Raw genomic sequence first — 14,027 nt, forward strand, 5'->3', positions numbered from 1 at the left:
GCAACTTGTGGAAGCAATCCACTCTCAAACGGACGCGAATCACCGCATTGCTGCTGACCTAAAAAAATTTTGCTTAGTATCAGAATTATTCGACAGCATTGAGCACCTGCTCAATGACGTAAAAGAAACGTTGGCAGTAATAAATAAAAATAATAATAACATGTGCAGCGCGGTCGGCCAGCATATGAAAACGTGTGATTCACAAGCGCACGCGACAATAACCGGCATCAACGAATCAAATTCGTTGATGTCACAAAAAATTACAAAATTACTTGACGAACGGCTATCAAGCTTATCAAATGACATGGCACTTTCAATAAAAGGGGCCGAATCATCACCTCATCATCATCATCCAGAGCCAAAACTTCTGGAAATTCTCGAGGAAGTGAAATTTGTATCTGGGGCTGTTTCTAGTCTTCAGATAAATGCTGCAGAACCTCATCAGAAGACCTTGGAGGAAGAATTAGCTGAAAGTCCTCCAGTACACAAAAATACAATATCTCCAAAAACTGACCATTCATCTCCTGGATGGCGGTTTTTAGGCAACAAATGGCACTGGAAGCAAGACTGGTCTAAATTTGACGCAAAACAACGGACTCGCAGGTTGCAGGAAAAAGCTGCAGAAAAAGCCAAACGCTGCAGAAAACGACGAAAACAAATTCACACCAGCAGTACCAAAAACATCATCCAAGGAAATGAATACAGCCGCTACAACAACGCCACCTCCGACAACAACACCATCAACAATAACAACAACACCAATAACAACAACGACAGCAACAACGACAACAACAACAACAACTACAACAACAACAACAACAACAATAGCAACAACGGAAATGGAAATATCACATGGACATCATTACCCCTGGACAAAGAATTATTAGCCGCAGCACGCATACAATTTTCTGGACCACCAAGTAAAGACAGTACACCGAAATTTATAAATTTTCAAAAAGGGGAAACTATTAACCCTTACCGCATAGAAAAACCTAACCCACACATTTCTTTCATTCTCAAAAAACTTAAATGTCTTATTTATGCCGACGACATGAAGCTCTTTTTAGAAATAAGAAATGAAGAAGACATCAATATATTCCGGAATGAAATACACATATTCTACATATGGTGCAAAAAAAGTCTACTAGAATTGAATGTAAAAAAATGTAACTTAATATCATTTAGCAGGAAAAGAACAACTTCAAATATTTCAATTGCACTAGGAAATCAAAATGTAGAAAAATGTGAAAGAGTTAGGGATTTAGGAATTATCTTAGACTCTAAACTAACTTTCATAGACCATTACAACACAATTATTCACAGGGCAAATAACATGCTAGGCTTTATCAAGCGCTTTTGCTATAACTTTCAGGACCCATACACAATTAAAACACTATATATCGCCTATGTGAGGTCAATACTGGAATATTGCAGCATTGTATGGTCTCCTTTTTCAATCACGCACGAAGAAAGATTAGAATCCGTACAAAAACAATTTCTATTATACGCTCTTCGTAAATTAGGTTGGACATCATTTCCTCTTCCATCATATGAAGCACGCTGCATGCTTATAAACATACAAACATTAAAAGAGCGTCGTGAATATGCAATGGTTTCATTTGTAAACGATATCGTTTCGCAACGCATTGACTCCACAGAACTTTTATCAAAATTAAATTTCCATGCACCTACTCGGCAACTCCGAAATCGAAATGTATTTGCCATAAAACATCATCGTACAAATTATGCAAAACCGCATGATGGCCTCTTACAATCAATACTGCGAAACCATTGACTTTACAATGTCTCGGCATAAACTAAAACAATATTTTTACTCCATAAGGCATTATAACTCATAAAAAATAGGAAAGCTGACACTGCTTAATTTTTATTAAAGAAAAAATTATACTTTTAACCTTTTGTCCAAAGTTGACGTAATAAATAAATAAATTTAAGAAAACAAAACTGTATTCTCATATGTACTAGTCTACGTTGGTTGACGAAATAAATAAATAAATAAATAAATAAATAAATAAATGGACTAAATTAAAACCAAATCGTATAATCTAAAAGAATTCATCCCTTACTGTTACATTGGATGCTTTGCCATTAACTAGAAAAGATTGATCAATGTTGGTTGAAGGAATGATTCCAACCTCCTTTTTTACGAAAGAGAACAATTTCCTTGCTATTCCTGTCTTTAAACACAATTTGAATGGGGACCACCCCGATTGTTTTGTTACTAACATACCATCTTTTCGCTGACATAATCGAATTTGATGGCAAGGTTACTCCGATATGAGCTAAAGTTTTATCAACTAATTTCATTGTATTTTCATTCTCTACGTTTGGGAGCCCTAACAACTTTGCGTTATTTGACACTGCCTTACGATCCGACCTATCTTCATTAGCCTCCAGTTGGTAAACAAAATTAGTTAACTCAACATGCGATTTAGACAGATCACAAATTTGCTGTGTTAGATTTTCATTTTCGGTCTTAAGTTTATTAAAATCTGATGCAATTTCATCAAACTTTGCTGAAAGAAATTCCTGCGATTTCTCAATGGCAGCTGTTACTGAACGAACCTCCGATTTCACATAAGTCATTTGATCAGCAACAACACTGGCAACAGTATCTTTCAGCTCAGAAGCGAGCATGCTCATCATTGAAGATCTGCTGTTCTGCATCTCTACGATTCGCTTGTATATCTCAGAGCAACTTGTGGTGCAGAAGAACATGTTTCCTTTCGCCCGGCTAATAGCACTACCGATGATATTTCTACACTTGAAGTGAGCGGCAGAAAGCAATACATGCATGAGATGATTTTATTTGGATCTGGCTCTTGCTTCTTGCATACAACGCAGCTAACAAAATCACCATCCATATCAGCAGCTGTTTAGACAAAAACAGTAGCAGAAAGAGAGAAGATACTTAAATCGATCACACACAATTGTACATGCAGAAAAAATATATCGGCGGATGCAAAGGAACAAGCTGATATTTTGATGAACCATCTATATTGTAACAAATTTGATGGCAGTTGAGATAGTTTTGTCTGTATTGTTGGTAAGCAATAAATGTTGTTTTCGCGGTTAGATAACCATCCAATCAAGGATCCCACGGCACTATTTGCGCTAGCCAAACATCTGCTAGCAATCGTTCTGTTTTTGCTAAATCAGCTGCTTCTCTGACCACAGCCACTTCTGTATATATGCAAACTGTCTGAGCACAGTCGCATACAGTGAAACTGGCCCTTGCCTTCCACGACCGAACCACAAGCGTGTGTAAAGAGACGTACTAGAATAGCTTCGAGATTGTTTATAGCCTAGCAACTTTCCGCCACGGAACCAAACAGTGAGAGAACAGACAACAACAGCAGCAGCAACAGCAAATATAGGGTAGGATGGTGCAAAACGCACCCTTTAAGCAAAATCGTCAATGGCTGGCGAATGGAAGCTAAAATCAAGAAGAAAGTAATGGCGTTTGGTTCATTACCATGTTTTCTACAAAGATCGAGGATTTAGAACTACAAAAGGATGATTTTCCATGACTTTCAAGTTATTTTTTAAATTGCTTCCAAAATGATAGCGGGGCAAAACGCCTGATTCATGATGCAATATGCACCACAACATTGGGACAAGACGCACGACAACAATGGCCAAAACGCACCACAACATTGGGGTAAAATGCACCCCATGGTAAACAAACCATAACCCCTGCAAGTAGATAATGCAAAGGGATGCGGTATTTCAAATGATTATTTCTTTATGTTACATCAGAAATAAGGTCTCAAAATCTCAATAGAATGTTAAACTGTGATTCATCAAGTAAAATATCTAAAAAATATACGAAACGTAAATTTGTTATTTTTTTTGTGATATATGATGTTAAAAGCTTAATTTACAGTCGATGATTTTAACAACTGTGTCCTGTTTTGCACAAAATGTAATTTTTTTAAGGAATCAGCAGGTCAATACATGATTTTATGATCAAGAATTATTTGTGAAACCTCCAGTTGAAAACAATCACAAACCGTTACCCGGAAAATGCATCTGAAGAAAAGTTATCGCTGTTTTTCTAAAAGTGGGCATTTTACCCCAGGGGTGCATTATGGGCTGTTCTCCCTTACAATACCGTCGGAGACAATATCACAACACTACAATCAAACTTCCTCACGATATAGATTATTCACCAAATTATAAGCCTTGTTTTCAAGGTAATTTTCACGCCTTACCGTTTAATTTGTAAATGACAATGGACTAACACTTTTCAATAGCACAAACAAATACAGTAATCCAATAAAAAACTTAAAAATACTGTATATTTAGTGATAGAAAAGTGGAGCTTAAAGGCACTATATTTTAACCGTCACAAACAGTGTTGTTACTCTTCACCGATGGCAGACACGAAGTCAACATTGACTTTACAATGACAAAAACCAAATTAAAGCAATATTTTAATTCCTTGCATAACGTCAGCTAGCAGTAATGTTTTAACTTGTTCTCAAGACATATTATTAAAAAATATAAACAAAGACAAAATTGTAAAAATAGCACTTAATGATTCCAAACTATTCTCAAGTGATTCAGCATCCGAAGTTATACCACAGACAAACAGACATAACACATTGAATATTTCTCACTGTGAAACGTCGTCGCTAAAACATTACCGCCATCTGTTGAGTACACTGTGGTGGGCACTACACTGAATAGATGGCGGTAGTGCGTAAACGTCAAACGCAAGGGAATTGACTATGCGCGCCGCAGGTGGCGGTACTACCAACTACGATACTTTTAAATTTTCCGTTAAATGCTTGTTCGATGAAAAACTTGCGAGAGTTATGTCTGTTTGTCTGTGGTTATACCTTACCGTGAAATTTATTTTAAAGCATCATTTTATCCCAGAGGGTGTTCAGTAAATCACCAAAGTAAGTTTGGAGCACCAAAGAGGAATTCTAGGGTATTCCAAGAGAAATAACTCAGAACCTCAAGTGTGATTATGTGGAAAATTAAATGGAATTCTAGAGTATCCCACGGTATTCTCAGTTAGTCAGGAACTAAAAATAACTCCAAGGAAGGTTCCAAAGAATCTTAATAAAAATTCTATGGAATCCTATCAGGAGATAATGAATATCATAACAATGAATTCCGATGAGTTCCACGAGCAATTGAGGGGATCAATCTTATTTGGATTCCGTATCGAACGTTCGACTGTTTCGGTCTAGTGTTGCTTGCACTCCGTTTTCAGTATTAGTTTTTTTTTTCCTTATTGAGGTTTTTTCAATCCGCTTTCATACTGAGTGGTGTTATAGCACAAACGAAGTTACAGACGACTTTCTCCGAAGAAATTAATTAAAATAATGTAGTTCTCTGTAATAGAATTTTAGTCCTACTTCCGCCCCTCACCGCCAGGTTCGCTAGTATTTTGTTTTGAATTAATTCAAGTTGGTTTTGTGTGCAATGATCTGGCAACTCGCATTGACGGGGTGCTGTTTTCTCACTCATCGAAGGAAATTTTGATTAGAGTGAGAAAGTAAGGAACAGTCAGTGCGGGAGCCGTGTGCGTTACTATAGGTGCGGCAGAAGGAATGTAGTCGTCTCTTTTGTTCTCATGGTGTTCTTACACATGATCCAACGTTACGTCACACTATATTATGCATAAGAACGTCGTGATAATGAAAGAGCTGACTTGTTTCCTTCTGCCTCACCAATCACTTTGTATCCTATTGACCAAAAATCGCAACCCGGAGTCCAGCAGCGATTGCTTCTTGTCGCATCCCAAATCGTCCAGAGTTAGCATTTTATGCTTCAGAAATCATTTGACCAATCCGACCAGGTCTTGACTGATTTCCTGTCCGGCCTTGAACATGGTCATCGCCAAGTTTATAACTATCGTTGAAATGTAATCCACAAAATTCCAACTGGAGCTTCCACAGCGGGAGCAAATCTGGGCTTGATTCCTAGGGCAGTATTTACTGAATTTGACCAACATTTGCACAATTCAATGATCGGCTCGGCTATCTCCGAAGCCTGCTGCTTAATTTGATCCAAATGTATCCGCAGTTGAAGTGTGATGAATATAACGATTTCTACCAAAAGCTGATCCGGAGGGGAATTCACACTGAGGATTTTGAATGTCTCTGATATGAATTTCAGCGTTTTCATATCCAGAACAGAGCTGTTTTAAAAAGTTGAGATACTTCCTTAAAATCTATACGGAACATGCCGTTGGCTGTTCTATTCTAGATTCTATTCTTTCAAAAATAGGGTAGAGAACTACTTCGGTCTAATCGCCCATTTTGGGCCTATCGAGCAGAAAACATCAAATAAATCCATGATTTCAGAGTTAACAAGTAAATTATGGGTTTGGTACGATACTTCAGTTAATAAGCTACCGAACGAAGTCAATGAGAACGCGTGGTATGAAGGTTTGCACCCATTGTTCCCAAAAACAAAAGAAGCGTTCCAACCGAATCAATTTTTGTCTTCATCCGATAGGCCGAAGTGAATTCATTGGCGTTTCAATGGCGTTTCAATGCATTAGGCCGAGTTTAGAATCCGTAGGCCGAGTTTGGCATCAAGAAGCAGTGTTAGACTTTTGACAATATCTCAACGATTGGTTTCTCTTTATTAAATCTTACGGTACGTACAGAAAGATAAATAAATTTGGAAGTCATCAGTAATAATAACATTTAGTTTGATGCTATACTGTGCTGAATTAAGAAAGACTGAGTGCGTGTTGTGCTTAATAGGGTGGAAAGGAATCTCCACTAATTGTAAGTACTGCTTGGAAGCCTCACCCAAGCTAAGAATTATTTCCATTAGGCAAACTCTTGTGGAATAATTCTGCCATTTCCATCTCGCTAAACTTCTCTATATATCACTGATACGAAAAGTTTCTGATACACACTGAACAGTCGATACAGCAGCACCGTTGAGTTATCGAACACATCGTTGTAGATCCCTACTGCTTTCGCCCGGATCGCAAACTCGTCAGACTCGGACCAATGCCGCAACAATCGAATTGTGGTGGAGCAGATCACATCCAATCCAGACAAAATAAACTTTGCTGATCCGTTTGCCTGTATGTGCATCGTATATCGCCTTGAGCACCACCCGGCTAACCCTTAGCAACAGCTCCGTGTGCTCTTCCGCCCAATGGCAATCTTCCAGCAAGCAAGCGCATTGCACTAATATGTGTCGTTTATCCTGAAAAAGTAAAATTTATTACACAGAATCCTTCTAAACAAAATCAACTCAGGCATAACATTTGATAACGGCACAAAAGCATTTGTAAACAAACTTTCTAAGGCCCTTTACACGCGAACCAAAGTACGCCCACGCAAACCAATACCACTTTCGGAAAGATGATAGTTGCCCCGTTGCCCCTATCCGATGATGTTGGTTTGCGTGGGCGTACTTTGGTTCACGTGTAAAGGGCCTTAGAAAGTTTGTTTACAAATGCTTTTGTGCCGTTATCAAATGCTATGCCTGAACTAAACTTACCACCTTCCCACTGAACTTCACCGCCAAATTATAAATTCTAAGCACAAAGCGCCATCGAATTCCATCCACCAGCTCGCGACACACTCCAATCAGGTACCTCAGTGTTTCCAGCAATGCCTACAAATGCAGTAGGTCCTCCTTCCTATCACCATCCTCCGACTCCCCGAAGACCGTCAACAGTTGCGCTACGGAGGAGCGAATGACTTTGGTTAGAAGCACGGACTGAAGAAATCTGTAGCAACAATGGCAACAAGCGCGAGCCATTAACAGCTCAACATCGTTCACTTGTAAGCAAATGTTAACCCGATGTGTTCACCCCTAATCATTTTGGCCTACACACTAAGTTTTTTCTACCGAGCTCGGCTGTGCAAATCTCGGCAAAAGAAGTTTTACTGAGATCTCAGCAAACATTTCATTTCTTTGCTGAGATTCGGCTATACATTATCCGAGATTCAGCAATCAAATGTCACTTTTGCTGAGATCTCAGTGAAACTTATTTTGCCGAGATTTGCACAGCCGAGCTCGGTAGAAAAAACTAAGTGTGTATGATCTTTTATTATACAAAAGAAAAGCAGATAACAACTAAACGTCATAATGACATGCTGTTTGACAACAGGCTCTCCCTTTCAATTTTCGTTAGATAAAAAGAGATAACATACGGTACCCCCTACTTTAAGCTAGTACATATGAGTAGATAGTGTTGCCGTGAGGTACACTCGAAAATTTCAAATGTAAGTGCGTCAAATCAAATTTCGAGCCGCTCCGTCTGTCACTTCGTTTGTGCTACTATCATAGAGGTAACTCTAAGACCACTGGGTCCCGAAGAAAATCATTATTATTTTTGGCTCACTCAGTACCAGAACAACGGTCCCAAGCAGTCCCAAGCTATTTCACTCACCCCTGCATGTTCTGCATGAATCCACACACCCCTGATGTTATCTGTCAAACTTTCATAGCGAATCAAAACAAACATAGTGTAGTAATAGAATTTCAACTAGAATAGGGTACGTTAATCGTTTGCTTGGGACCAATAGGCTACTAAAGTGGTGAGCCAATTTAAAATCGTTAGTTTCGTATTGATTGTTGCTACTACTGGATTGAACTAGCATTTTCACCAAATGTACTAGAATGTTTTGGTTCTATCTCTTTCACTCTACTCAAAACTGAAATGCATAAAAAAATGACAAAATGATACACTCAAGGGGTTGGTCACTCTACACAGTGTGCCAAAATCAAAATTGGGCACACCCGGGTGCAGTCATTGGCGTTGTTTGGCACCCATGGTTACAATTTTTATGATCTTTAAAGTTACTGGCAACTCTGATATTTCACTGCGCCTGCGCAGTGCGCATGTGTCAAAATGTTATTGATATTGCCACTCCTAGTCAAATTATTTTCAAAACAACCGTGAATCTCCTCCAAGTCTCGCCATGGATTCTCAAAATCGTTACACCCGTGACGGCAGTCGCATCCACATTTCCTCCCCGTCCCAGATGACGAAGAACCTCGCGAAGAACAGCTAACAGCGGTATCTTGACCTGACCGAGGTTTCCGGCCATGGCTACACGAACTAGCGATGCAACTCCCACGGCTGCGACTGCTTCCAATGCTGCTGTTGGTCCGTCTTTTTACGAATTTTAGAGGAAACGGACCAGCAGAAGGAACAGCAGCAGCAGCAACTAAAGCAGCAGCAGCATTGGAAGCAGCCGCAGCCGTGGGAGCAGCATCGCTAATTCGTGTAGCCGTGGCCGACGCTGGAAATCTTGGGCCGGTCACGACAAGCGGTGCTTGAGTTTTAATCGGAAAGTCAACAACCAAACAAAAACTATACCATCCGACCATTCGAACTGCTCGAATACATCCATGGCGGTAGCTGCTACACCAATCATTCCATCGTCCAACATATAATGGTGGAGGACCGTCTTGGCAAAATCTCAAATAGTTCAACAAATTATTTTTACTCCTGCCTTTTTACACTTCGAACTAACAGCTTCATAATGAACGGGAGTTTTGCCTATTTGTGATCGATCGCGCTGTGGTTGCACTTCATGATGGTGTTCACCGCCAGGGCTACGCTCGGGAACTCGACCAATCCGGAGGAGGAACTTTCCGATTTCAGCGGGAACATTCGCACTTGCGACGGGTGGTAGTCCTTGATGGTGAATGCAGTCAACAGCAGATCCTCGGACGGCATACGGGTGGGGTATTGAAGAAGTTGAGAATGCGATTTTTGCTGGCCTGGGAAGCGATTGTTTTGGAGGCGCTGTAGACCTTGAAGCTGATCGAATTGTCCGGCAGGGTGTACGGGTTGGTGGACTCTGACAAGTAGTTCTGCTTGGAAAATTGGTTCTTCCGTTTTGGGTCAGCGGTGCGTCCTTCATCAGTCCGACGTGTGTTCCGGCCGGGGTTGGTTTCCAGTTTTCCGACGGATGATGCTCGGGCGGTGAAAAATTCGGTGCAAATCCGTTTCCTCCGCCGGCTCCCATAAGAGTTGGTTGACTAATGATTGACGTTCGTTGTGCGGGGTCGGCCTTCCGCCGAAAATAGAAGGATCGTGTAGCAACGGAGCTCGTCCGTTGCAGGCATCCTTGGAGACGGATGCATCCAGTGTGTAGTCCCAACTGGAGTCCGTGTCGTTTTGGAAACATTGAAATACAAAACAAAAACAAGAGCTGTTAAAATACCGGGTTGCCAAACCAGGCATTATTCACAAGCAATCAAATTTCAGTTCAATGACTTCTTGGCACTGCCGGTGCAGCTGCGGCACGCTGAGGTACACTGAGAAAAAAGTTGGCGCAAAACAAGTGTGTAGAGTGACCACCCCTTGGATACACTCTTTGCACACTGTCAAAGAATCATTGTACACAAAATCAACTTTGAGCAAAACCAAAACAAAAATACTATCCCATCTGGTGGATGATGGCACAAGCTTCTAAGAAAATTCTATTACAGCGAACCACATTATTTTAATTGATTTCTTCACCAGTTAGTTGTCTGTCACTTCGTTTGTGGTTTTAGCACCACTACTACTGGATTGTACCACATGGCAACACTACTATTGGATTGAACTAGCATTTTCACCAAATGTACTAGAATATTTTGGTTCTATCTCTTTCACTCTACTCAAAACTGAAATGCATAAAAAAATGACAAAATGATACGCACTCTTTGCACACTGTCAAAGAATCATTGTACACAAAATCAACTTTGTTCAAATCAAAACAAAAAAACTAACCCATCTGGTGGATGATGGCACAAGCTTCCAAGAAAATTCTATTACAGTGAACCACATTATTTAAATGGATTTCTTCGCCAGTAAGTCGTCTGTCACTTCGTTTGTGGTTTTAGTTGGTTCCGTTCTGGGGTGGGACGTGCTGTCAAATCAGCCAACTGATCATTCTTATATGAAATTGGTTCCAAACGTAAACAAACCCTGTAGGTTTCTTATGGCTTGTTTACGTTTGGAACCAGTTATGCGAGGTAGGCGACGATTGTTCAACCGGTGAACACTCGTGCTTATTTCAGTTACCATGGAGACGTAATTTGTGATTAGCCCCGGTCCCTTTCAAATTGCATCATTATTTATGAACGGCCTTATATTTGAAATGACGTTTCACATTCATCTAGTGATGTCCGATTTTCATTCGAATAATCGTTAAATCGATTAACGAACCGAAAAGTAAACTATTTATAATCGGTTAGATCATGCCGATATAAGCATTAACATCTCCACAGGATCATCACCGATCATTTCAAACATGTGCTGCACCAAAGATATCTAATTAACAAGATATCAAAGATATCTAATTAACAAGATATCAAAGATATCTTATTAACAAGATATCAAAGATATCTAATTAACAAGATATCCCACTAATCGATTCCTCATACACGCAGAAAAAAATATTTTAAAACTAATAATATTTGACGTAAAATTAATAAGAATTTCATTTTGTTTTGGCTGCAAAAAGAAATTATTATTGTTTCAACAATCCAGTATTTTTGTTTCTAAAAACCCATGGATTGTTAAATCAAAAAGAAAATCTTTTAGAATTTACAAGAGCTTTCATGGTTTTGACGTAAGCTGTCAAATTTGGCAGCTGGGTCAACAACAAAAATATGTTTGTTTTTAAAAGAGATTTCTTGTTGATTCAATCATATTTATTTTATAAAGTCTGACAATTCACGCAGTAAAAATAAAAATGTGTTTATTGATGTAAAAATAATATGGCATTTTTTTTTATGTTTCGTTTTCATTTTGAAACAAAATTGCAGAAATTGTAATTGAATTTCTGAGGCATAAAATAAAAGCCCCCGGTTCATGAGTTGATGGGTCGATATGTAGGGTCCAGATGTGGGAGCTGCCTTCCTGGCGTCGGGAGCATTGGTACTCAGTACGGAAAACAAGATCGACGGAAAAAAATAAAGGAAAAAAACAGAAAAACACAACTCAAGTCTCAAGATTTTCGAAAATCTTGCACTTATTTCCCAAAATTTACAATTAAAAACAATACTTACGTGGAACGCGTAAGTATTGTTATTGTTTACATTTTTGTCCGGGTGAAAACGAGGGAATGGTTGGTAGTTAGTTTTGCTTTCATGGCCCAGAGAATGGACACAGCAAATAAATGCTAAATTAAAATTAACTATTGTTGGCTTAATAATAGAATATTGTTATTTTTACAATAGTTGCATTTGAAAAGTGGCTGATTAAAACAAAAAGAATCATATTTTGAATTTATATGAATAAGTATTATTGAAACAACAAAAAGAAATATAATTTCAACTGGAATTGTTTGCTTAAATACAATTAAAGATTTTTTTTGGTTCAATGCAAACAATTTTCTGTCCGTGTACAAGGCATATAATTACCACCCGTATGTGATCACAGTGCTATCTATTGAGTGCACATTGAAACTGTTGGGAGTTCCCCACCAACTTCACCACCTGGGCTCAATAACTGACAGGTGTCAGCATGATAGATGTCAATGCTTACGTTGATGATCAGCCGAGGAAAGAGGACGATATCATCCTCGAAGTCATCATCATTATATTGCGATAGCAAGATTCTTACTTGTTTGTGATTGTTCCGATTTTCAATCATTACCACTTAATACGCAACAGAAACACCTGAGAAAACAATCACACATCCAAGCGCGCATCATGATGTGCTTGTAATATGTTTTGCTTTCGAGCGAAAGAGTTTCCAATATACCACCGGTATCAGTAAGATGCAAATCTCTAATAGTAATTGATGATTTGCGGAGCTGATGCTCTAAAGAATCTTAATAAGCATAGAAGTAAACATGGGAAAAGCATTCACTCTCTCTAAAGAATTATTTCAACACCCCAGTCACTGGAAATGCAACGTATCGAAATCATTGCTAAACGTAATAAAATATGTCGTCTTCTTTGGCCAACGCAGCACGCATTCTATTCAAAAATTACATTGGAATTATCATTACTTTCCTATTTTATAACGTAGGAAGTAGCAAGTAGAAGCAAACGCAAACGGAAGTAGCCGAAGCTGAATGATGATGATGAGTGATGACACCGCTTCGTGTTTAGATTTGCGCTGTACCGTCTGCTCAGTTGTGTGGGTTCGTACATGTATAGATGTTGGCGTGCGTGTTTTCTTCCAACGCTGCAGTTCAACGTTGTCTCGTCACAAACCGTTTGGCGCTGTTATCTGTCTCTAAAAAATCCAAAGAGTGAAGGGGGTCTGGTTACGGTCAGCCAGCAGATGGAAATGATGTGAAAATGATAATGACGTTTTGCTAGCTGTCAAATCGTATGGAATATTTTTTAGTATATCATCACTTTTGTGGGTTTGGATTTCAAACCTAGGTGTCGCATGCACTGGTGCAGTTTCGCGTAGATTCATCAATAATTGACGTAAAATTAATAAGAATTTCATTTTGTTTTGGCTGCAAAAAGAAATCATTATTATTTCAACAATCCAGTACCTTTGTTTCTAAGAACCCATGGATTGTTAAATCAAAAAGAAAATCTTTTCGAATTTACAAAAGCTTTCATGGTTTTGACGTAAGCTGTCAAATTTGGTAGCTGGGTCAACAACAAAAATATGTTTGTTTTTAAAAGAGATTTCTTGTTGATTCAATCATATTTATTTTATGAAGTCTGACAATTCACTCAGTAGAAATAAAAATATGTTTATTGATTCAAAATTATATGGCCAATTTTTTTTTAATGTTTTGTTTTCTTTTTCAATGATCACGCCTTCCTTCGGAAGGGAAGTGAAGCCGTTGGTCCTGATGCCTTCCTGGCGTCGGGAGCATTGGTACTTAGTACGGAAAACAAGATCGACGGAAAAAAAACAGAAAAAATGATTATATTTAGCAACTTCAGCTTGAACTGCAGCATACTTACTTATCTCAAGTCTCAAGATTTTCGGAAATTTTGCATATATTTCCCGAAATTCACAATTAAAAACAATACTTACGTGGAACGCGGAAAAGATCTGAATCAAACGAGAAAAGTTTTGTTATTGTTTACATTTT

At 38.8% G+C, this 14,027-nt stretch overlaps 1 protein-coding gene across 1 annotated transcript in view; it reads left to right on the forward strand.

The window, feature by feature from the left end:
- LOC135715717 (myb-like protein I) overlaps positions 1–9,220 on the forward strand; it is a gene marked incomplete at its 3' end in the record, with an annotated part of 49,611 nt that extends 40,391 nt beyond the window's left edge. Inside the window, exons 4-5 of the mRNA XM_065238844.1 lie at positions 604–920; positions 9,148–9,220. Coding sequence (XP_065094916.1) covers positions 604–920; positions 9,148–9,220 — 390 coding nt within the window. The remainder of the gene's footprint in view (positions 1–603; positions 921–9,147) is intronic.
- Positions 9,221–14,027: the final 4,807 nt, after the last annotated feature.

Source organism: Ochlerotatus camptorhynchus, unplaced genomic scaffold, assembly GCF_037179485.1.
Source record: "Ochlerotatus camptorhynchus isolate MF236.1 unplaced genomic scaffold, CSIRO-AGI_Acam_v1.1 ptg000993l, whole genome shotgun sequence".
Lineage (NCBI taxonomy): Eukaryota > Metazoa > Arthropoda > Insecta > Diptera > Culicidae > Ochlerotatus > Ochlerotatus camptorhynchus.